The 25,126-nt window shown below is 41.1% G+C and overlaps 1 protein-coding gene across 1 annotated transcript in view; it reads right to left on the bottom strand.

The window, feature by feature from the left end:
* The window catches only part of MUC6 (mucin 6, oligomeric mucus/gel-forming), a 201,357-nt gene that overhangs the window by 29,543 nt on the left and 146,688 nt on the right, over nucleotides 1-25,126 (bottom strand). Inside the window, exons 19-34 of the mRNA XM_056526906.1 lie at nucleotides 24,601-24,765; nucleotides 24,206-24,300; nucleotides 23,230-23,359; nucleotides 21,588-21,837; nucleotides 19,916-19,968; nucleotides 19,689-19,795; nucleotides 18,941-19,092; nucleotides 18,699-18,840; nucleotides 17,852-17,962; nucleotides 17,550-17,735; nucleotides 15,261-15,500; nucleotides 14,998-15,154; nucleotides 12,773-12,913; nucleotides 10,048-10,110; nucleotides 8,267-8,377; nucleotides 7,319-7,345 (exon numbers count right to left, since the gene is read on the bottom strand). Of these exons, the coding sequence (XP_056382881.1) occupies nucleotides 7,319-7,345; nucleotides 8,267-8,377; nucleotides 10,048-10,110; nucleotides 12,773-12,913; nucleotides 14,998-15,154; nucleotides 15,261-15,500; nucleotides 17,550-17,735; nucleotides 17,852-17,962; nucleotides 18,699-18,840; nucleotides 18,941-19,092; nucleotides 19,689-19,795; nucleotides 19,916-19,968; nucleotides 21,588-21,837; nucleotides 23,230-23,359; nucleotides 24,206-24,300; nucleotides 24,601-24,765 (2,130 nt within the window). The remainder of the gene's footprint in view (nucleotides 1-7,318; nucleotides 7,346-8,266; nucleotides 8,378-10,047; nucleotides 10,111-12,772; nucleotides 12,914-14,997; nucleotides 15,155-15,260; nucleotides 15,501-17,549; nucleotides 17,736-17,851; nucleotides 17,963-18,698; nucleotides 18,841-18,940; nucleotides 19,093-19,688; nucleotides 19,796-19,915; nucleotides 19,969-21,587; nucleotides 21,838-23,229; nucleotides 23,360-24,205; nucleotides 24,301-24,600; nucleotides 24,766-25,126) is intronic.

The raw sequence follows: 25,126 nt of genomic DNA, 5'->3' as shown, positions 1-25,126 counted from the left end.
CTGAAGTTGTTGATGGGGAATGTGTTGTTGATGCGGAGTGAGTTGTTGATGGTGAGTGAGTTGTTGATGGGGAATGAGTAGTGGTAACTGAAGTTGTTGATGGGGAGTGAGTTGTTGATGGGGAGTGAGTTGTTGATGGGGAGTGAGTTGTTGATGGGGAGTGAGTAGTGGTAACTGAAGTTGTTGATGGGGAGTGCGTTGTTTTTGGGGACTGAGTTGTTGATGGAGAGTGAGTTGTTGATGGAGAGTGAGTTGTTGATGGGGAGTGAGTTGTTGATGGGGAGTGAGTAGTGGTAACTGAAGTTGTTGATGGGGAGTGAGTTGTTGATGGGGAGTGAGTAGTGGTAACTGAAGTTGTTGATGGGGAGTGAGTTGTTGATGGGGAGTGAGTTGTTGATGGGGAGTGAGTAGTGGTAACTGAAGTTGTTGAAGGGGAATGTGTTGTTGATGCGGAGTGAGTTGTTGATGGGGAATGAGTTGTTGATGGGGAGTGAGTTGTTGATGGGGAGTGAGTTGTTGATGGGGAGTGAGTTGTTGATGGGGAGTGGGTTGTTGATGGAGAGTGTGTAGTGGTAATTGAAGTTGTTGATGGTGAGTGAGTTGGTGATGGGGAATTAGTTGTTGATGTGGAGTGAGTAGTGGTAATGTGAGTTGTTGATGGGGAATGAGTTGTTGATGTTGAGTGAGTTGTTGATGGGGAATGAGTTGTTGATGGGGAGTGAGTAGTGGTAACTGAAGTTGTTGATGGTGAGTGAGTTGTTGATGGGGAGTGAGTAGTGGTAACTGACGTTGATGGGGAATGAGTTGTTGATGGTGAGTGAGTTGTTGATGGAGAGTGAGTAGTGGAAATTGAAGTTGTTGATGGGGAGTGAGTTGTTGATGGGGATTGAGTAGTGGTAACTGAAGTTGTTGATGGGGAATGAGTTGTTGATGGGGAATGAGTTGTTGATGGAGAGTGAGTAGTGGAAATTGAAGTTGTTGATGGGGAGTGAGTTGTTGATGGGGATTGAGTAGTGGTAACTGAAGTTGTTGATGGGGAATGAGTTGTTGATGGTGAGTGAGTTGTTGATGGAGAGTGAGTAGTGGAAATTGAAGTTGTTGATGGGGAGTGAGTTGTTGATGGGGATTGAGTAGTGGTAACTGAAGTTGTTGATGGGGAATGAGATGTTGATGGGGAGTGAGTTGTTGATGGAGAGTGTGTAGTGGTAACTGAAGTTGTTGATGGGGAATGAGTTGTTGATGGGGAGTGAGTTGTTGATGGGGAATGAGTTGTTGATGGGGAGTGAGTTGTTGATGGGGAGTGGGTTGTTGATGGAGAGTGTGTAGTGGTAATTGAAGTTGTTGATGGTGAGTGAGTTGTTGATGGGGAATGAGTTGTTGATGTGGAGTGTGTAGTGGTAATGTGAGTTGTTGATGGTGAGTGAGTTGTTGATGGGGAATGAGTTGTTGATGGGGAGTGAGTTGTTGATGGGGAGTGAGTTGTTGATGGGGAGTGAGTAGTGGTAACTGAAGTTGTTGATGGTGAGTGAGTTGTTGATGGGGAATGAGTTGTTGATGGGGAGTGAGTAGTGGTAACTGAAGTTGTTGATGGTGAGTGAGTTGTTGATGGTGAGTGAGTTGTTGATGGTGAGTGAGTTGTTGATGGGGAGTGAGTAGTGGTAACTGACGTTGATGGGGAATGAGTTGTTGATGGGGAATGAGTTGTTGATGGTGAGTGAGTTGTTGATGGAGAGTGAGTAGTGGTAATTGAAGTTGTTGATGGGGAGTGAGTTGTTGATGGGGAATGAGTTGTTGATGGGGAGTGAGTAGTGGTAACTGAAGTTGTTGATGGGGAATGAGTTGTTGATGGGGAGTGAGTTGTTGATGGGGAATGAGTTGTTGATGGAGAGTGAGTTGTTGATGGGGAATGAGTTGTTGATGGGGAGTTAGTTGTTGATGGGGAGTGGGTTGTTGATGGAGAGTGTGTAGTGGTAATTGAAGTTGTTGATGGTGAGTGAGTTGGTGATGGGGAATTAGTTGTTGATGCAGAGTGAGTAGTGGTAATGTGAGTTGTTGATGGGGAATGAGTTGTTGATGGTGAGTGAGTTGTTGATGGGGAATGAGTTGTTGATGGGGAGTGAGTAGTGGTAACTGAAGTTGTTGATGGTGAGTGAGTTGTTGATGGGGAGTGAGTTGTTGATGGGGAGTGAGTAGTGGTAACTGACGTTGATGGGGAATGAGTTGTTGATGGTGAGTGAGTTGTTGATGGAGAGTGAGTAGTGGAAATTGAAGTTGTTGATGGGGAGTGAATTGTTGATGGGGATTGAGTAGTGGTAACTGAAGTTGTTGATGGGGAATGAGTTGTTGATGGGGAATGAGTTGTTGATGGAGAGTGAGTTGTTGATGGGGAGTGAGTTGTTGATGGGGAGTGAGTTGTTGATGGGGAGTGAGTTGTTGATGGGGAGTGAGTTGTTGATGGGGAGTGAGTTGTTGATGGAGAGTGAGTTGTTGATGGAGAGTGTGTAGTGGTAACTGAAGTTGTTGATGGGGAATGAGTTGTTGATGGGGAGTGAGTTGTTGATGGGGAATGAGTTGTTGATGGAGAGTGAGTTGTTGATGGGGAGTGAGTTGTTGATGGGGAGTGAGTTGTTGATGGAGAGTGAGTTGTTGATGGGGAGTGGGTTGTTGATGGAGAGTGTGTAGTGGTAATTGAAGTTGTTGATGGTGAGTGAGTTGTTGATGGGGAATGAGTTGTTGATGTGGAGTGTGTAGTGGTAATGTGAGTTGTTGATGGTGAGTGAGTTGTTGATGGGGAATGAGTTGTTGATGGGGAGTGAGTTGTTGATGGGGAGTGAGTTGTTGATGGGGAGTGAGTTGTTGATGGGGAGTGAGTAGTGGTAACTGAAGTTGTTGATGGGGAATGAGTTGTTGATGGTGAGTGAGTTGTTGATGGGGAATGAGTTGTTGATGGGGAGTGAGTAGTGGTAACTGACGTTGATGGGGAATGAGTTGTTGATGGGGAATGAGTTGTTGATGGTGAGTGAGTAGTGGTAATTGAAGTTGTTGATGGGGAGTGAGTTGTTGATGGGGATTGAGTAGTGGTAACTGAAGTTGTTGATGGGGAATGAGTTGTTGATGGGGAGTGAGTTGTTGATGGGGAATGAGTTGTTGATGGAGAGTGAGTTGTTGATGGAGAGTGAGTTGTTGATGGGGAGTGGGTTGTTGATGGAGAGTGTGTAGTGGTAATTGAAGTTGTGGATGGTGAGTGAGTTGTTGATGGGGAATGAGTTGTTGATGGTGAGTGAGTTGTTGATGGGGAATGAGTTGTTGATGGGGAATGAGTTGTTGATGGGGAATGAGTTGTTGATGGGGAATGAGTTGTTGATGGGGAATGAGTTGTTGATGGGGAGTGAGTTGTTGATGGGGAGTGAGTTGTTGATGGGGAGTGAGTTGTGGATGGGGAGTGAGTTGTGGATGGGGAGTGAGTTGAGGATGGGGAGTGAGTTGTGGTAACTGAAGTTGTTGATGGGGAATGAGTTGTTGATGGGGAGTGAGTTGTTGATGGGGAGTGAGTAGTGGTAACTGAAGTTGTTGATGGGGAGTGAGTTGTTGATGGGGAGTGAGTTGTTGATGGGGAGTGAGTTGTTGATGGGGAGTGAGTTGTTGATGGAGAGTGAGTTGTTGATGGGGAGTGGGTTGTTGATGGAGAGTGTGTAGTGGTAATTGAAGTTGTTGATGGTGAGTGAGTTGTTGATGGGGAATGAGTTGTTGATGTGGAGTGTGTAGTGGTAATGTGAGTTGTTGATGGTGAGTGAGTTGTTGATGGTGAGTGAGTTGTTGATGGGGAATGAGTTGTTGATGGGGAGTGAGTTGTTGATGGGGAGTGAGTTGTTGATGGGGAGTGAGTTGTGGATGGGGAGTGAGTTGTGGATGGGGAGTGAGTTGTGGATGGGGAGTGAGTTGTGGATGGGGAGTGAGTTGTGGATGGGGAGTGAGTAGTGGTAACTGAAGTTGTTGATGGGGAATGAGTTGTTGATGGGGAGTGAGTTGTTGATGGGGAGTGAGTTGTTGATGGGGAGTGAGTAGTGGTAACTGAAGTTGTTGATGGTGAGTGAGTTGTTGATGGGGAGTGAGTTGTTGATGGGGAATGAGTTGTTGATGGAGAGTGAGTTGTTGATGGGGAGTGAGTTGTTGATGGAGAGTGAGTTGTTGATGGGGAGTGGGTTGTTGATGGAGAGTGTGTAGTGGTAATTGAAGTTGTTGATGGTGAGTGAGTTGTTGATGGGGAATGAGTTGTTGATGTGGAGTGTGTAGTGGTAATGTGAGTTGTTGATGGTGAGTGAGTTGTTGATGGTGAGTGAGTTGTTGATGGGGAATGAGTTGTTGATGGGGAGTGAGTTGTTGATGGGGAGTGAGTTGTTGATGGGGAGTGAGTTGTTGATGGGATGTGTGTAGTGGTAATTGAAGTTGTTGATGGGGAATGAGTAGTTGATGGGGAATGAGTAGTTGATGGGGAGTGAGTTGTTGATGGGGAGTGTGTAGTTAATGTTGAAGAGTGAGTTGTTGATGGGGAGTGTGTAGTTAATGTTGAAGAGTGAGTTGTTGATGGGGAATGTGTAGTTAACGTTGAAGAGTGAGTTGTTGAAGTAGATGTTGCTAAAAGGGAAAAAAAAGGTCCTTTTAATATGCTGAGATTTGTCAGTTGTGTTTTCATGCCTAAAAATAATATTAGAAGGGGCATTGAAAAGTTGGGGAACTTTAAATTAGGATACCTGCACTTTTCTTATCTGGTATAATTTTCTATTTGTGATGACTCTTTTAAAGTGATCAGTGGTAGTTGCTGTTGAATTTAAGGAGTGCATTCTTACCTTTAGTATCTGTTGTTTATTTCTGTTGTACAATACACATCAGAAAACAGTGATGTATGGATTGGGAAAATGTATCATGCAATATTGTTCAAGAACCTCATTGTATCTCTTTATTAACCCCTTAAAGGGGTACTCCACCCCTAGACATCTTATCCCCTATCCAAAGGATAGGGCATAAGATGTCTGATCGCGGGGTTCCCTCCGCTGGGGACCCCCGTGATCTCTCCTGCAGCCTCCCTGTCATCAGCTGCCCTGAGTGAAGTTCGCTCTGTGCCTGATGACTTACGATACAGGGGCTGGAGGATCCTGATATCACTACCCCCCCCCCCCCCCCCTCAGTGCAAGCCTTTGTGTGGGGGCGTGATGGAGGGCGGAGGTACCCCCATGATCAGACATCATATGCACTATTCTTTGGATATTTTGGATAGGGGATAAGATGTCTAGTGGCGGTGTACTCCTATATGGACCAAGCCCATTTTGGCCTTAAATGGGCACTGTCCTGGTGAGGCCTGGTGGCATCTTGGTATAGTTTTCTTGCTCATGCTATTTATGTTCATCTCACATATCTATAACAGACCTGGCACTATGTGCAGCTATAGATACTTATAGATCTTACCTACTTTTCCTATTTGAGGTGTACTTACCTTCATTGTATTCCATAGCCATATCGTTGAAGTCTATTTTATAACTGCACTTTTTTAAAAATAGAAGGACTCTGGGCAACTTTTTGTAAATTGGTCTTATACATTGGTATTTGATTATAATTTAGTATTTATAAAAAAAAAATTTCCCCCCTCACCTCCAGCCACTGTTGAGCCTGTGTATGGACCAGACTACAGTGATGTTTCTTACTTAACAACATATTGCCCATTGGCAGCAATTGGAGAATGAGTCTTAGTCCAAACACAAGGCAAAATGGGGATGGAAGGTAAGCGGCTGCATGTGGCAAGAACAAAATTCAAATTTTAGGTACATTATAATTTGTTTTAGAATGTTTTATTTTTATTTTCATACCTATTTGGGAGGGGGTATGAAGTTAATTCAAATTGTTCAACTAATAGAGTTATATCGATCCTATGTTTTATATCACAGTAATGTTCGGTGTACTGATAGTGATGTTTACCTTTATAACATACAGTTTATGGGGCTTATCATAGAAATAAGGTCTTGCTGGAAAAAGCTTCCGATGCATATACCAAGCGTATGTCGAAAGAATGTGCTTTTGCTATTTGCCAAGCTGGTATGCATTGGCATACAGTCTTTTTCCATTTTCTTTTTAAGGTATTGGAATGATAAGTCTGCTGTGCTTTCCTTTACAGAGAGATGAATAATATTGTGGGAATGGAAGCCATGGGCCATGTATTTCACTATATGCCCATACAATAGCCTACATCACAGGCTTCTGTCAGAGGTACAGATTGGAGCCAAGCACCTCCAAAGGGAAATATGAGATGATAAAAAAGACTTTAAATGGGCACTGTTAGATGTAAAAACTTTGGAAATGTTGTAAAGCATGCAAAACCAATAGGTTTGTCAATTGCTTTCATCAGAAAATTTTCAGCATTTCATTCTGAAAAAGCCAGACAAAGAACTGATTCCCCCCCCCCCCCCCCTTCCTGGTATGCATTCCAGTCCTGCTGTGTACACTACGTCATGGACCCACTTCATAATTGACAACAAGCTGCTCTGCTCTCAGCTCCATCACTGCCTGTGTTTGCTTGTCTGCTGTGTGAAGAGAAGGGGAGGGGGAGGGGCAGGAACACACTGCAGCTGGGCTCTCACTGACTGTCTGCTCGTGTGAAGAGAAGGGGGAGAGGGGCAGAAACACACTGCAGCTGGTGAGTGTAGAGGATGTATTTGTTTAAAAAGTAAGTGTCACTGCATGTATGTGTATGTTTGTGTGGAGATTATATATATATATATATATATATATATATATATATAGTGTGTGTATATCAGTGAATATATGAAGTGAATGTGTGTGTGTGATACAGAGGGACTACGATCATATGCCTCCAGCTGTTGCAAAACTACAACTCAAAAGGATGTGTGGACATGCTGGGAGCTGTAGTTTTGCGGAGCTGTAGTCACACAGCTTGTGTGTGTGTGTGTGTGTGTGAATAGCATAAAACCATAAAGGAAAGGGTTACTGCTCTCAGAGCAGAGAGAGAGGGAGGGGGAGTGGTTATCACAGAAAGGGACCCGCCCCCTGCCTGTAAATGAAAAGTACTTTCATTTTGCAATCACATCAAGTAAATAAATTGAATTCTAAGAGAAATATTGAGCATAGGCACATAAAGATTATATGTACATGATCAGGATGAGATCCTGAGCAACATATAACATTTTTTTATATATTTTTTGGTGATCTGACAGGTACGCTTTAAGTTTACTTGAGCTGCATTGGTCTAATTGTTTTTTTTATGGTGCGGAATATTATCAAGTTTAACTGTAGGTTATACAATACTTACTTGAAATGCTGGCAGTGGGAGACGAAGCTGTGGAAGTGAATAAGAAGATTGTAAAAACCATATCATTCATGATTCCTTACTTATTTCTTCATTGAAATAATATGTACATGAAATCTTTACATTTAAAGTGGTATTCCGGCTTTATACATCTTATATCCTTTGGATAGGGGATAAGATGTATGATTGCAGGGGTACGGCCGCTGGGGATCCCCGTGATCTCGGTGCAGCCCCCGGCAGAATGCCGGGGGCTGCACCGAGATCGCGGGGATCCCCAGCAGTGGGAATCCCTGCGATCATACATCTTATCCCTTATCCTTTAGATAGGGGATAACATGTATAAAGCCGGAATACCACTTTAAACATATTTGCTGAGTCAGTCAAGGCATGAAATTATTATTATCCTATAGTCTAGTGGTCAAATACAAAAATTTCTGAATACTGTAGTTTTCTCTACTCTTGACTCTTTCTGTTGCCATGTTTACAGACAAGAGTAGAGAACTGTTTTTGTGAAACTTTCCATTGATGTCTATTGGACTTTTGTTTCATCACTTAGGGTTCCTTCTGTTAGGTTCCCATTGTCCGACCAGATTTTTTCACCCCTGACAATAAGCTTAGTTCCAGAATGGCTATCATAGAGTAGTAAGTAGAGATGAGCGAACTTACAGTAAATTCGATTCGTCACGAACTTCTCGGCTCGGCAGTTGATGTCTTTTCCTCATAAATTAGTTCAGCTTTCAGGTGCTCCGGTGGGCTGGAAAAGGTGGATACAGTTCTAGGAGACTCTTTCCTAGGACTGTATCCACATTTTCCAGCCCACCAGAGCACCTGAAGGCTGAATTAATTTACGCAGGATAAGTCATCAACTGCCGAGCTGAGAAGTTTGTGACGAATTGAATTTACTGTAAGTTCGCTCATCTCTAGTAGTAAGGTATACAGAAGTATACAAACCTGAAGTTGCTGTTGGAGTTGGAACGGATGATCTTGTTGTTTCTGGAGTTGACGTTGGCACTGATGTGGTTGACTTACTACTTGGCTCTGGTGTTGTAGATGGTGGCGCAGCTGTAAATAAGACAGAAAACACATGAAGACTATAAGATACAAGATTATAATTACATTCCCCTAAGCTATTTAAAGATGTAAAGTCATGTGACTGCATTGCTGTTGAAGTTGTAGGTTGACTGTGAATGTTTTTACTGTAAGTAGAAACTATACTGCTGTGATTCTATTAAAGGGGTATTCCAGGGAAAAACTTTATATATATATATATATATATATATATATATATATATATATATATATATATATATATATAAACTGGCTCCAGAAAGTTAAACAGATTTGTAAATTACTTCTATTAAAAAATCTTAATCCTTTCAGTACTTATGAGCTTCTGAAGTTAAGGTTGTTCTTTTCTGTCTAAGTACTCTCTGATGACACCTGTCTCGGGAAACGCCCATTTTAGAAGAGATTTGCTATGGGGATTTGCTTCTAAACTGGGCGTTTCCCAAGACACGTGTCATCAGAGAGCACTTAGACAGAAAAGAACAACCTTAACTTCAGAAGCTCATAAGTACTGAAAGGATTAAGATTTTTTAATAGAAGTAATTTACAAATCTGTTGAACTTTCTGGAGCCAGTTGATATAAATAAAAAGGTTTTTTCCTGGATAACTCCTTTAACTAAAAAAAAAACTCAAAAGTCAGAAAAAACTATATAAATTGTTTTGTAATTATTTTTAGGTCCCTTTCTGTAGGATATAATTTGTAGTTAAAAACCCTTTAAAACATTATCCTATTGCTGTAGAAAATGTAAAAAATAAAATAAAATTACATGTAAATTTGAGTGGTTATGATACTTTCTACATATACTCAACAAGTGACCTGGTGCTGGGATGCTCTGGAATGTGCTGGAATAGCCATTGTGCTTTAGAGAATTTTCTTTAACCTTTGTTTATGGACACTCCAAAAGATGCTAATCAGATTAGCAAAAGGGTGTTTATGGCACTTAAAGGGGTACTCCTCTGGAAAACATTTTTTTAAATCAGCTGGTGCCAGGAAGTTAAACAGATTTGTAAATTACTTCTATTTTAAAATCTTAATCCTTCCAGTACTTATCAGCTGCATTATGTTGCACAGGACGTTCTTTCCTTTTTGAATTTCCTTTCTGCCCGACCACGGTGCTGTTTGCTGACACCTCTTTCCATTTTAGGAGCTGTCCAGAGCAGGAGAGGTTTGCTATGGGGATTTGCTCCTACTCTGGACAGTTCCTAAAATGAACAGCAGTGTCAGCAGAGAGCACTGTGTTCAGACAGAAAAGAAATTCAAAGCGAAAAGAACTTCCTGTGCCACATATAGCAGCAGATAAGTACTGGAAGGATTAAGATTTTTTAATATTAGTAATTTACAAATCTGTTTAACTTTCTGGCACAAGTTGATTTAAAAAAAATATTTTCCAGAGGAGTACCCCTTTAATGATGTACTGCTCCTCACCCGCCCATAGGCTGATCAACCAAGGGAAGCTGTGATGAGGCCATTTCCCAACATAGTTATTTATGGATTATTATGAAGAATATGTAAACTGTTCCTTCTTAAAAACTTTATGAAATAATATTTAACATTTTAAGACATTTGTACTTTAACTTTAAATCCCCCTTTCCAATTTCCCAGCCTATATTGGGAGTAAATTTATTGAATTAAATTAAATCCCCTGAATTAAGAAAGTACAACTTACTACATGGTACACAAGACTTTTTGGCTGGATCATAGTACTTTTCTGGGCCACACTGGTAGCATCCTGTGTTAAAAATAAATCAATAAATCAATATTTTAGAATTCCAATCATTTTTCATTACATTATTCCATAATTTGTGATGGCTGTAAATGATATATAATTCATAATACATTACTACATAGGTTATACATATACTGTATAGTACATATAACGTCTAATGAATCTAAATGGAACTATCATTTTTAGAATGATTTCTGAATGTTCTATGTTACTATGACTCCATTTATATGCTCTGTTATTTGTGGAGGAGACCCTCAAACTGGGTTTCTGTCACACATCTCAAATGAGAGACTCTGATGGCTCCTATATGCATTAGAGGTTGGATTAAAGGGGTACCCCGGTGAAAAACTTTTTTTTTTTTTTTTTTAAATCAACTGGTGCCAGAAAGTTAAACAGATGTGAAAATTACTTCTATTAAAAAAAATCTTAATCCTTCCTGTACTTATTAGCTGCTGAATACTACAGCGGAAATTCTTTTCTTTTTGAAACACAGAGCTGTCTGCTGACATCACGAGCACAGTGCTCTCTGCTGACATCACGAGCACAGTGCTCTCTGCTGACATCTCTGTCCATTTTAGGAACTGTCCAGAACAGCATATGCTTGCTATGGGGATTTCCTTTTACCCTGAACAGGTCCTAAAATGGACAGAGATGTCAGCAGAGAGCACTGTGCTTGTGATGTCAGCAGAGAGCACTGTGCTCGTGATGTCAGCAGAGAGCACTGTGCTCGTGATGTCAGCAGACAGCTCTGTGTTTCAAACAGAAAAGAATTTCCACTGCAGTATTCAGCAGCTAATAAGTACAGGAAGGATTAAGATTTTTTAATAGAAGTAATTTACAAATCTGTTTAACTTTCTGGCACCAGTTGATTTAAAAGAAAAAGAAAAGAAAAAAGTTTTTCACCGGCGTACCCCTTTAACCCCCTAGTTTGGGCTGCTGTCTAATCTGCTGTAAAAACACATGATGCTTGGACAGTCTGAGAATACAAGATGAACAGCTGTTGGCTAAACAAGCATTTGGTTGACAACTGTTAAGCCATGTTCACACGTCTGGAATCTCTTCTGGCGGAGATTCCGCTGCAGCAGAGTCCCGTTAATTTGAATGGGATTCTGCTGCGCTGTGCACACGTCCGGAATTTCCGTGCCAGATGTTTCCGCCATGGAAATTCCGAATTCCATGTCCACAGAAAGAATGAACATGTTCATTCTTTCTGCACACACTGCACGGAACGCATAGCCGTCTAAGAGAGTGCGGTCCTAGCACCGGCATGTTTATGCTGGGGCCGCAGTTTGCAGAATGTCCACACAGAGATTCTCCATAGTGTGTGAACGCAGCCTCACAGGAAACATTTGCAATATTGGGTCACTATTTTAGTGGAGATTTGGTTGCATATGCATGAATCGCAGTGTTGTCACTCATAGGTTTCTATAATGAACATTATTTATTTATTCATTTATTTTTAGGGGCCATAACCCTCCTTCCATTGGAAACAGGATGTGGTGTTAGTTGCTGGATGCCAACCAGTCTTATTTCTTCAAAAAATATATATAAATCTAAAAACAATCAGTTATAATATGTCAAGAGGATATCCAGAATAGAAAAACAGAGAATTCCCCCCCCCCCCCCCGAAAACTGTCCCACACCTGTCCTTAGGTTGTGTGTGGCAATACAACTTGGCTCCATTCACTTTAATGGAAATGAGCTGCAATACCACATATATCCTGAAGACAGGCGTGGTGCTGTTTTCTGAAGAAATTGGTTTGGTTTTGCTGAACAGATCTGGCTCGACAGATCTGTTTGTTCTTAACTTATCTCTAAATTCAATATATGCACTATATCAGTGGTCTTCAACTGGCAGACCTCCAGATGTTGCAAAACTACAACTCCCAGCATGCCCGGACAGCCGTTGGCTGTCCGGGCATGCTGGGAGTTGTAGTTTTGCAACATCTGGATGTCCGCAGGTTGAAGACCACTGCAGTATATAACTGATTGTTGTAAAAAGGATGTTTTTGGAGTGTCCTGATAGCAGGTCATGATATTGTGTTCAACTGGTTTCATGAAAAATTGTCATCCTTAAAGGGGTATTCCAGGCAAAACCTTTTTCTTATATATATATCAACTGGCTCCGGAAAGTTAAACAGATTTGTAAATTACTTCTATTAAAAAATCTTAATCCTTCCAATAGTTATTAGCTTCTGAAGTTTTCTGTCTAACTGCTCAATGATGATGTCACGTCCCGGGAGCTGTGCATGATGGGAGAATATCCCCATAGGAACTGCACAGCTCCCGGGACGTGAGTCATCAGAGAGCAGCTAGACACAAAACAACAACTCAACTTCAGAAGCTAATAACTATTGGAAGGATTAAGATTTTTTTATAGAAGTAATTTACAAATCTGTTTACTTTCCAGAGCCAGTTGAGATATATATATATATATATATATATATATATATATATATATATATATATATATATATATTAAAAAAAAGTTTGGGCCTGGAATGCCCCTTTAACTGCACTATAAGAAAGGTAAGGGTGGACACATCTGTAAGTATCCAATGAGCACTGTAAAAAAAAAAATCGAAATAATGAATGAAGTAATGGCATTTAACCTACTAAAAGACGCTTTAATTTAGCCAACTTTCCCACTATTTGGATACATTACCTTCACTGTTTTGATGAGGATAATTATGAGGAGCATATGGACACTGGCAAGGCTGGTAGTGCCATGTACAAGTTATATTTGGATTCATTTCAATGTTGTTCCCATTGCTAACATGTGTGTTTTCATAATCGCAGTAAACAGCTAAAGAAGAAGTAGAAACTTAGATCAGTACACATAACAAAAATTGAAAAAATACCAACCAGGTTAATTAAATAGTATTTTATTAACTTTCATTACCTTTACTAACATTACTAACCTTTACTACTTTTAGTATGGTCTTTATTAATATACAGTACTTATTACTAGATGACGCTATTTAATACATATGGCACTGGTTTTAATGGCCCTTTAGTTGGTGTATGTAAAAGCATGAGGCAGATATCTATCTATCTAATGTTATAGTTATCTGTTTCCATATAGTTATTTGTTTTCTTTCAAAACTACCGTATTTTTCGCCGTATAAGACGCACTTTTTCTTCCCCAAAAGTTGGTGAGTCTTATATGGCAAATACACATTAAAACCTAAAACCGGCGGTCCCTGTGGCCATCAACGGCCGGGACCCGCGGCTAATACAGGACATCACCGATCGCGGTGATGCCCTGTATTAACCCTTCAGACGCGGTGATCAAAGCTGACCGCCACGTCTGAAGCGAAAGTGACGCTAACCCGGCTGCTCAGTCGGGCTGTTCGAAACCGCCGCGGTGAAATCGTGGCGTCCCAAACAGCTTACAGGACACCGGGAGGGACCATACCTGCCTCCTCGGTGTCTGCTCCGTGCGGGATCCCCTGCATGGCCGGCGCTCTCCTTCTTCGTCATCACGTCGTCGCGCACGTCGTCCCGTCATCCAATGCGTAGCGACGTGATGGAGGCGACAGAGAGCAAGGATACCGGGCAGCAGAGATGTTCCGGAGCGACAGGGACACCCCGGGGATGCGGCGACATCGATAGAGGGCGACATCCAGGGCAGCGGTGACGGGTCCGGAGCGGCGGGGACACGTGAGTATTACCTCCTATACCAGTGGTCTTCAACCTGCGGACCTCCAGATGTTGCAAAGCTACAACTCCCAGCATGCCCGGACAGCCAACGGCTGTTCGGTCATGCTGGGAGTTGCAGTTTTGCAACATCTGAAGGTCCGCAGGTTGAAGATCACTGTCCTATACTGTATTGTATTTGGTTCAGTATCTTCATTTTCTAGATTTTTATGCTTTAAATTTGGGTGTGTCTTATATGACGGAGCGTCTTATATGACGAAAAATACGGTACTTTTTTTTTTTTTGATGGCCTTTGTATTTTTTTTCCAGATTTTGCTTTCCTATGTTGATGATTGACTGCTTATGGGCCCATTCACACTATGGAGTTTTCTAGAGAAGAAATCCCACTGGGAAATGTTGGTGTAGTAGCCATTATTTTCAAATTCAAGACTTTGCTGTCCACATGTCCACCATCAATGGTGAGAAGGATTGTCCGCACGGTCCAAGTGCCAATTGATTTAGGTGGCACCAGCTGCAGACAGAATTTCTGCCTTATAGTATCTCCAGAAGGAGATTTGGTTGTGCGAAATAGGCCCATACACTAAGAATTCCCCACTTATGCTACAATACAAGATTCCTAGCAATTAATGCATTGTGTTTTCACATAGAAATAAACAATAAAGACATACAAAAGTCTTAAAGGAGAACTCCAGAACATAAAAATTGTCCCCCATAGTGCCGGCAGTAAAAAAAATAAATAAATGTACATACCATACCTTCCTCTGCTCCCCTGGGGCCTCCGGTAACCAGCTCCGGTCGCGGCCGCGATCCACTTCCTGGTTGCCGGTGGTCGGATGAATCATACTGTGCTCAGCCAATCACCAGCCGCAGCGAAGTCTGACTCGGCCGGCGATAGGCTGAGCGGCAGTGTGACGTTTTCGGCCCCTGTCGCAGGTGCCGGTGTAGTGAAGAATTTAGTGTCCTGAAGCGTTTTCACACTGCCGCTCAGCCTATCGCCGGCCGAGTTGGACTTCGCTGCGGCTGGTGATTGGCTGAGCGCAGTATGATTCATCCGACCACTGGCAACCAGGAAGTGGATCGCGGCGGAGACCAGAGCCGGTTACCGGAGCCCCGGGGAAGCGGAGGAAGGTATGTACATCTTTATTTTTTTACTACCTACAGTATGGGCGACAATTTTTATATTCCGGAGTTCTCCTTTAACAGCTTGACTACAGATAATCATAAACCTACGGCAAAAATCTGGTTTCCTCCAGTCAACACAAATCCCGGCAGCGAGGCATGCTGTAGCGTAGGCTTGGACGGCCTGACACAGGCATTCACAGTCTCCTCCCGTGTCACATGCACAGGCATCACTCAAACAAGCTTCATAGTATTTTTCATAATTAACCTGAAAGACAAAATATAGTTTTACGGTTTCCCCCTCCAAGATGTCAAAAATACACTGGGAAAAAAAAAGAGACTATACAACTATTGCCACCATTATTTTACATTACCAGTTTATTGCAAGCTTTAAAAGGGGTAGACTGAAGAATCTGACAACTCTTTTCTCCCCAGGTCTTTCGTTGTGGATTTTGTCCACAGGAATCCACAGCAGCATTGACATCCATGCATGTTGGTCTATCTTTCCATGAGTTAATGAATTCCAGTTGAGTGGAAGCCACATATTTGCTCCTTGTTTCAAAGTCATCCATCATGTTTCCATTATAGTTTCCACAAAGTCCACACACTGACTCCTGGAGGAGAGGAAATTGCACAATGCCACATGTAAAAACTATAAAATATACAACAGCATTAACAGTTTATTTCTATTAAAAGAACTTAACAAAGCTAGCGATTTGGACATATAGCGGGAGATTTATCAAAACCATGTGCAGAGGAAAAGTTGACCAGTTATCCATAGCAGCCAATCAGATCGCTTCTCTCATTTTTAAAGAGGGCTGTGAAAAATGAAAGAAGCGATCTGATTGGTTGCTATGGGCAACTGGTCAATTTTCCCTCGGCACAGGTTTTGATAAATCTCCCACATAAAGTTAATGGGCCCAGATTTATCAAACTTTATGAGAGAAAAAATGTAGTTATTTTCCAACAGCAACCGATCACAGCTCCGCTAACAAGCTGTGGTAAAGTGAAAGCTGAACTGTGATTGGCTGCTGTGGGAAAATCCCTCCATTTTTACTTTCACAGAGTTTGATAAATCTGGGCCATGGTGTTTAAACAAAAGTCTTGATAAAGAGGAAGGCAGAACCCACTACCACTCAGATGCCAATAGTCCCATATTAGGCCAGGTTCACACTACAGAGAAATGTTGGGCGGACATTCCATGAATAGCAATGCATTAATGTGCGGATGAATGGGATCATTCTCTTGGTGAAGTCTGGAAAGGACATTTCTACAGCAGAACATTCCAGTGTGCACTGTACAGCACAATCCCATTGTAGACTATGGAGGCTTCACCACCAGAATTTCTGTGTGGAATTTCTCCTCTTGAAAATTCTGTAGTGTGAATGTAGCTTTAGGAGGAAAATCGCTTTACTAATCTAAATCAGAAAAATGCCCTGGATCAGCCTCCCATCCTCAGAAATCTAACTCATGATATTATATTATTCAACGAAAGACATCCATGCCCCGCTGAACCTACTCAATGAATCAGCCATCAAAAGATTGTTTGCAAAGAGTTCCTTAGTGTTAATGCTCTAACAGTGATAAATTCCAATCTTTCATGACCGTAAAACCTTCTTTTCCACAGATGTAGATGGGGCACCCTTGTCATAGATCATTGAGGCCTCTATCAGTAGTATGCGTTTTCTAGGCAATTTTCTAAGAAAAGGATTCTTCTTCCAAAATGACTTCTTAGAAATGCAATTCTAAGTATACACGTGGGGAGGTTAGTGGTAGTGGCACAATTCGTTATCCTACGGAATAAATTAACTACTGTAGGATGAAGTATACTTTGAGAAGGGTCATTAATTCTCATTATCAGAGTTATACCTGGGTAGTGTTTATATAGGTAAGTAAATGTCCATCTTTATCTTCTGGTTAAAAATTCTGTAGCATGTGTAATGCATTTACTTTTTCAACAACCAGTTTATTTTTTCTAAGGGCCCATTTACACCGATCTCAGTGATTGGTATTACTTTACAGGGCCTTCAGATTAATTATTATCAGCCGCACAAGGTGATGCGCCACCCATAATTATGATTTTATTAACCTCACAGAAGATTTGTTGTTCTTTGGATGATCGATTGGGAATGAGCATTACTAGCAGGGGTCAAGTCCTGGAAAAAAAAAAGTGTGGGAACTCACCCAAGATGTCCACTCAAGGGCTGGTCCTGCAGGACTCCTGCTAGTAGGAACAGTGTTCCTGCTGTGGAAAAAGTGCAGGAACTCTGTTCCCGTGCGTACCTGCAGGCCTTGAGCCCTGTTTACTAGGAAAGCTAATTTTCCCAATAATTGGCCAATGTAACAGACCCTGTAAAGAAATATGTTTTTGTGAACAAATGTTCTAATAATATGAAGCTAGGTCACTCTTGGGCCTTAGAATAGACCACCTGCTTCCTTATGGCTTGGAGAATCTATGCCAAAGACATGTAAAATCATGGCACATTTTGAAAATGAAAGATGCTTACATGGACTACAAATATATCAGTATAGCTATAATAGAAAAGAAAAATTACTACATCACAAATGACCCGTTATAAACTAAGCTGACAACAACTTAGCCATTTTCTATACATTTTATACCTAAGCCAATGAGGAAACCTAACTTGCAAATACTCGCTTACCTTGCCGAGCTTCAAGATCTTGATAAACAAATTCATATTCTTGTTCCAGAGGAGTGAGATGTAGAACTTATCAGGGATAGTGATATCGAACATGATGTAGAGGCTGTTGTTGTGTACTGCAATATCCACATCGGGGGTATCTTGAGAGATGGTGTACTTTTCATCAGACAGCTTCAGCTCTGTGTCCTGTGCCATTAAACAGTCAAGTTAGCTGGACTTTACTGGTGTAACATCTGCCAATATTATTATGTAATGCTAGAAGTAACGTTTTACTACTAATGCTTTATTGTTGGTATCCTTACCCCAATGGTGACTTCAATAGACCTAGAGCAGGTTGCGCCAGTGGTTCCACAGATCACATTTTCTGTAACTATCTTAAATGAAGACAATGATGTGTTCAATCCACATCCATCCTAATTGGAAGAAAGGTACATATTAGTTATTTCATATGTGTGTGTGATGTTAAAGTGGTACTATGATTATAAAAAACTTGTCGCAGGGACTTGTCAAAAGTTGGGATTGGCCTGGGTCTCAGTGCTGATACCTCCACCAATCGTGGGATATAGCCAGGATGAAGCGCCTGACAGTAACACCCTTTACTTCCAGCACAGCCTGTGTGATTGTAGGTGATAGCTCCATTAACTATAAACACTAAGGGTACGGTCCCACTTTGTGCTTAAAATACGCTGCATATTCTCTGATCAGCATACACACAGGGCTACCCTGCGGCAGCCCTTTGTTCATTGTTCCCCTTGTGTGACTGTGACCCACAGCCCATCCCCCTAGCCACAATAAACACACAGGACAGCCGCCGGGTAGCCCTGTGTGTATGCTCAACAGAGAATTTGCTGCGTATTTGCCGCTGTGCTGCACATTTTGTGGGACCATAGCGCTACGTGGGACTATACCCTCATACATCTCTTAAAAATACTGTACATGTCCTATCTTCAACTTAAATAACACCTTTTCAGTATATATAGCAGCGTTCTCCAACCAGTGGAGCTCCCAACAGCTGGAGAGTTACAGAATACATCTATATTCAATATCTTTATTACTGTTGGATTTGTATAATATGTTTTTGTATAAGTGTGGTACTGTATAATTTACTAGTTTGCTGTATGAACGCTAGAAACAGTATGATGATCTTACAGTGACCAAGGTATATTCACAGTTCCCATCAAACAAGTATTGTTGTCCATCAAATGTCTTGATGTGGCTCTCCCCAAACATCATACAGGTGGATGCGCAGTTTGGGGTCTCCTCACATTCCCAGTGACCTCCACTACAGGTGCTGTAAAATGGAATTTTGACCAGCAATGAGCTTATCGTTCTTTGACCTAATGTTAGATTACAATTCTTAGCCAACTATTGGTTGATATAGTCTTTCTTACCAGCTCTGACATTCTCCATACATGGATTCTCCACTTCTGTAAATGATGCCACCATATTCACAGGAACATTCACTCTCTGCTACACAGCTGCCATCAAGATCTTCATAAGTACCAGCTGGACAAACACAACCAGCCTCACACTTGGTAGGTATCTGTAAATACAAGCAGATAATTATCTATCTATCCATCTCGCCCCAGTTCTGCTCTGCTGATGCCCATTTCGTACCCAGCACATCAGATGTCCAAAACGCGCCCCCTCCATTCATCTCTATAGGAGAGGTGGAGACACACAAACACTGTGTCTACCCCTCTCTCATAGAGATGAATGGAGGAGGCATGTTTCGACAAGCTGATGTGCTGGGTGCGAAACTTAATTTCCTTCGTTCGGACCCCCCGTGATCAGGGGATACATTTTGTTTTTCTTCTTTAATTTCCCATTCCCACAAGTGGCTGCCTGAGATTAGAAAAAATAAAATAGCGGCAATTCTAGAACCCATGGAGTGGCACTCTTTCTAGAAAAATTACATTGATTTATTCTTCTACATCTGGCTAGCCTTCTATTTTTCATTGCTTATAAGAAGCATGGATGGTCTGCAAGGTGGTACAGCTGGTTTTTTTTTTGTTTTGTTTTTGTTTTAATGAATATTTCTCCTATCAGGGTTTTATTTTTTTTTTTTTTTTTTAAAACACCTTTCTTTGTTGTTAGACTGGAAGAAAATATGCAGTACAGTATTGAGAGGACACATACACAGCGAATACCAGTAGCCAGAAGCTGACATGTCGGTGCACAAGCTGCTCCAAACTTATCAGAAAGGGATCCACAAGTCTTCATCACTTTAGGAGCCTCGCAGGTTTCTACAAAAAGAAAAGACCAAGCACCAATAAGAGGAAAGCATAATATATATATATATATATATATAAATAAAATAACATATATATAATATATAAAACACTGTAATAAGAAGCTCTCATTACCACTAAAAGCAACTGGTTTTCCTATGCAGTTGAGCCTTCCACTGGCACAATAACTGAAAAATAAGCAGAACAGTATAACCATATTAACACACCAACTTTTATGCCACACTGTTTATACATTAAAATGCTAATATTTGCTGAATAATGTTCTAAAATAACTCTACAACTGTGTTATTGTTTACCAGGCATGACTCCCTACTTATAGTAGCAGCTTTATCTAGTATTACAATTTGCTGCAGATTTATCCAGTTCAATATAATTGGACTAAGCTTCAAAACCAGACACAGCTGGTACTAAAAGTATTGAGCCATACTTTGAAAAAGTGGTTCCTGTACAGTGTTACTGTCATTCAAGTAAACTTTTGACATATTACATAGACATGTCAAAAGTTTAGATCAGTTGGGGTCTCAGTGCTAAGTGTAAGGAACCGAAGGGTTAACGAGAGCTTTTGTTTGGTCTTGTTGCTTTGGTTACGCCTGTCTGCCGAGACTGGTCAGCTGACCTTGATGTGAGCACCCGGTCTGGACCTATTTTAGCTGGCAGTCTACTCCCAGTCTTTGCCTGCTAAAGAGCTCAGTTTGTACTCCTAGCTAGCTTTATACTGTTTCTGTTATATCTGGCATTTTGACCCTTTGATAAATCTCCCCCAGAGAGTGGAGTCAAAGGATTTAGACTGGTTTTTCCTGTCTAAATTTGTTGCACAGAAAGTCGCAGTCTAAATATGTGCGACTTTTCTGTGACTTTTGCTTTAGAGGATTTTTAGAACATGATGCATTCTAGTCTATTTTAGACAAAAAAATGCATTGGTGCTGAATTTATCTAAAGCGACTTTTCAACAACAAGTCGCATAGGATGAAAGTACGCCGAAATATCAGACCATACTGGAGCAGGTTTAAATACAGTCTAAAGCATAGATCCAGAAGTCTGTGCGCAGAATTTATCAAGAGCAGTGTGCCTTTTGATAAATTAGGTGCACAATAGACCAGCCTAACCCTCTGTAGTTTGGTCTATATTGATGCAGGACATAGACAACTTTGATAAACATCCCCCTCTGACTCTTCTTCTGACATTTGCGTTTTTGTACTTCAACAACTCCTGGTTTTTGATGCAGATAGTGGACTTTGACTTATTGTGTGTGTGTGTTTGTTAGTTTTGCTTCAGTTAGTCTGTCTGCTCCCTACTGTACCATGACCTGTGTCTGTATTATTGTATTTTTATTATTTTGACAGTTTACCCCCCTCACTTGTCTAGGGAGGGACTGTCACCGTGGTTACGGACCCGTCGCTTAGGGTGGGTATGTAAGTAGGCAGGGATAGGGGAGTGGGCGAGAATAGTATGCACTCCTTCCCTGCCCTTACGTGACACTAAGACTCCCTCCAGCGGTTAGAAATAGCCTGGTAAAGTAGATGGCAGCCGGCTTCACTCCCCAGGTCAACAATTAGTCCTGAAGCTCCAATTGATTTCAATGAAAGCTCCAAAGTGGGACCATGTAGAAAGAAGTGACATATCACTTTTGTTTTCCTGTGCCGTTCACTATCTCGGATTGAAACCAATGGGAGCTATTTAAGTAATAACCACAAGGTCAGTGCCTATGTGAACAATACTAAATGTAAAATCTTACAGCAGTTCTAAATTATTTTCAATATTACAGCTAAAAGCAATAACCCCTTACCATGTAAGGCCATTGTAGAGCGTTTGCTGGTTTGGCATTATGATAGTGTTTGCATCCAAATAGCAGGGACACTGTGATTTTGGAACACATTGCTGTTTGTTATCCAGGTAAGAACCCAAAGGACAATTACAACCTTCAATTGGGATGTCATTAGGATAGCATTCCAAATCCATATTAGAGAGAGACAGACAGGTGCGACCACAAGTGGTAGTGTCATAACTGAAGGTCTGGTTACCGGTGCACTCAATAGCTAGAGAATAAGAAGTGGATTCATTTTAGTTGAGATGTTAAAATTCTACTTTTATGTAACTAGATGTGCTAGATGGCACTGTTATATATGTTCTGTGTATTTTCAGGCAAGAGTAAAGAACAGTACTAATAAAATTGTTTGTAATATATTAAGTTAGTAACATACTAATTGGGTAATACAATTGACTTATACAGGTGTATATTTGCCTTAGGCATCTGCATTGCAAATTCTGTATCTCTGTTTCTTTATAGGAACTGTGGTGGATCTGGATTTATAGGAACATGATGGACACCAACAGCACCTGATGGCCCATATAATGGAGTCCATTGGGTTATGTCATGATGTTCATAATGCTTTCTTTGCATAAGACGTGACAGAATCATTTATGGAGTCTCCTGTTGGAACCCAGATTTGGTAAACGCAGGCTTAACAAATGTTGAGACTAAAATTAAACGCTTCAGGTTTATGGTAGTGGAAATTTCTTCATATTCATAGCAAATTATAATCCATATTGGAGAACAAGATATTTCTAGGAAACACTGTCATTGTCCAGTTGGCAGGGAAACTTTCTGCAGAGACCCCATGCTTGGCCTATTATAATCAATGACCAACCACAAGGACTGCAGAGAAAGCAAAGCACACATAGCTAGCAACTTAGCATATTTTAAGATACCACGCTACACTTTTTATTCATCATACCAATTTTTTTTAACACTAATATTATAAGTTTCTCAAAATAAGTGTATGTATGGTACGTCTGAAGATTGGTACCAGCAGTAGGTTTACACCTTGCTTTCCTAGTCTTCAAATTCACTCATTAATCTTAAAAAGGATCTTATCAGAACAACCACTATTTATGTGACCTATTCAATGTCAAGGAGCTGATATTTTACGGTTATTGTAAATGCCTCTACTGACACTCAACATAATGTTACTTTCTTGTTTCATAATCTATTATTTCAATGCAGTTTCTGACCGTAAAAGGGTACTTCGCACCTAGAAATGTTATTCCCTATTGAAAGGATAGGGGATAACATGTCTGATCGCGGGGGTTCGACCGCTGGGACACCCTGCGATCTCTGAGCTGGCGCTACGGTGTTCATGAACATGGATGCCTGGAGCTTCCGTGTTTGTGACGTCCCACCACGCCCCTTCCATTCATGTCTATGGGAAGGGGCGTGACGGCTGTGTACTAGCAGTAATGCTCCCTCTCATAGACCCAAATGGAAGGGGCATGGCGTGACCTCACAAACACGGAAGCCCAAGGCCTCTGTGGTCAGAACACTGCAGTGATGGTCCACCCGCTATCAGATAGGGGATAACATGTCTAGGGGCTGAGTACTCCTTTAAAAGCCTTTACTTTATTAATGTAATGATGAATCATCTACTCACTGCAGTTGGTGAAGGTCCTCCAGTCCTTTAGAATGATTCCTTTGGCGGCACAGGCCCGGGCATAGGATCCCAAAGCAGAGCAGATAAAGTTAACAGTTTCTTGGTAATTGCAAGCCTCATAGATGCATCTCTAAAAGGAAGAAAAGGCTTTACATACTATAATCCAAAAATCATGTGACTTCATTTAATTTATTTCTTCCCATTGTGATTCCTAATGCCAACCAACTGTGTATGGTAAACACAGTGTACAGTGAAGTGTTTAAGTGCATTCATTATTAAGCTAAGTTGGAAAAAAGAAAAAGCAAAATTAAAATATCTGACATTTTTGCATACTGCCTTATGATTAGTTTCACACCCCCTGGCCCCTAATAGGGCTCATGAGTTGCCACCATCATATCCTTGGCAGCCAGGATATAAGTACTATTAGGCTATGTTCATACGGGCAAATAATGTGCAGAATGTCCGCGCAAAAAACAGGTGTGGACATTCCACACATCTAATGGGCACTAGGACTATTCTTTCTGTGGATGCCCGAACCTAAATTTCCGCATGTGAACAGTGTAGCAGAATCCCATTGAAATCAGCTGGTGCGGAATGTCCATGCGGAATATTCATGCGGAATTCCGCACGGACATTCTGCAATGTGAACATAGTCTTAATGTGAATACGTTACTAGCTTTCTTCTCATAATGGGTGACATACTGGAGTTTCCCAGTGATCGTCTCTAATCTCTAACCAGTGTTCACATAGTTCTATCGGTGACATCGACCAACAACCACAACCTCAATTTTTTGTCTGCTGCATAGCAAGAAGTGCAGCTGAACTGTATTCTTGGCTATTTTATGTTAGGATAGGCAAAAAAAAAAAAAAAAAACAACCAAACAAATTCAGACCACAGAACAAGGGGGTACATCTCATGCTCTGTATAATCTTTTAATCAGAATTCAGTCTATGCTGGTTTTGCATTGTATCTTACCTTGTAGTAGGGGTCTGGATCCACCAAAGAATGGCATGTTTGAAATGGACTTTCATGGTTGACCAAGGCAGTACAATGGGCCTGTGCATATAATTCTAATGAACAAAAGAATACATTTATTACATATGACTACACCCTTATGGGATGTACAAGGGGAGAGTAGTCCACGAATCGTGGAAAACATGGAATCTAGTGAAGGCAGCAGCATCCTGGAGATACAGACCTCAGCATGTATTACAACCATGAGAATAATCTGAACCTAGGAGCAGGTTGCAAACTGTATATTGGATAATTATATGTCTACATATTGTGTATGTTCTTGGCTATTTATTTGTAGAAAATACATTTATAAAGGGTATCTGATCTGACGGGGTTCAGATTCACTTAGGACCTACCATTAGATATACTCATTGAGCAGGGGTTAACATCCATATTCTGGGCAGGTTTGCAGTTTGCAGCTGCCCTCCATGAGTCAACAAATACCATCACTGTTCCCTCCACAATTCCAGAACTGGACAGGAAGTCATCCTTCGTTTCACCATTAAAGTTGCCACATAGACCTATTTATTAGAGAAATAAAATAAAAAATTTCAGCCATACTAGATAAGAATAATAATGGTGATTTCCTAATTCTAGGGATTCACACATCAGCTTTTAATAAAGTGGTCATAGCATTTGGCTGATTCATTAGGATGCTACGGCCTGTCCCGTAATCTACACCAGATCCTAGCTAGAGTAGATTTCAGCTACAATATAATATATCTTGCTGGCATATATTGTAATAAATTAGGCGCGGGGTTAGGCTATGCCCCTTTTATACCAGGCCATGCTCCTAATTTTTAAAACAGGGGGAACATGACATTTTTAAAACAAGGGGAACATGACAGGGGAATTATAGCAACATAGTTCATAAGGTTGAAA

Source organism: Hyla sarda, chromosome 6 (genome assembly GCF_029499605.1).
Source record: "Hyla sarda isolate aHylSar1 chromosome 6, aHylSar1.hap1, whole genome shotgun sequence".
Lineage (NCBI taxonomy): Eukaryota > Metazoa > Chordata > Amphibia > Anura > Hylidae > Hyla > Hyla sarda.
Note: the sequence above shows the minus strand (reverse complement) of the source record. Positions and strands in the feature narration are given on the sequence as shown.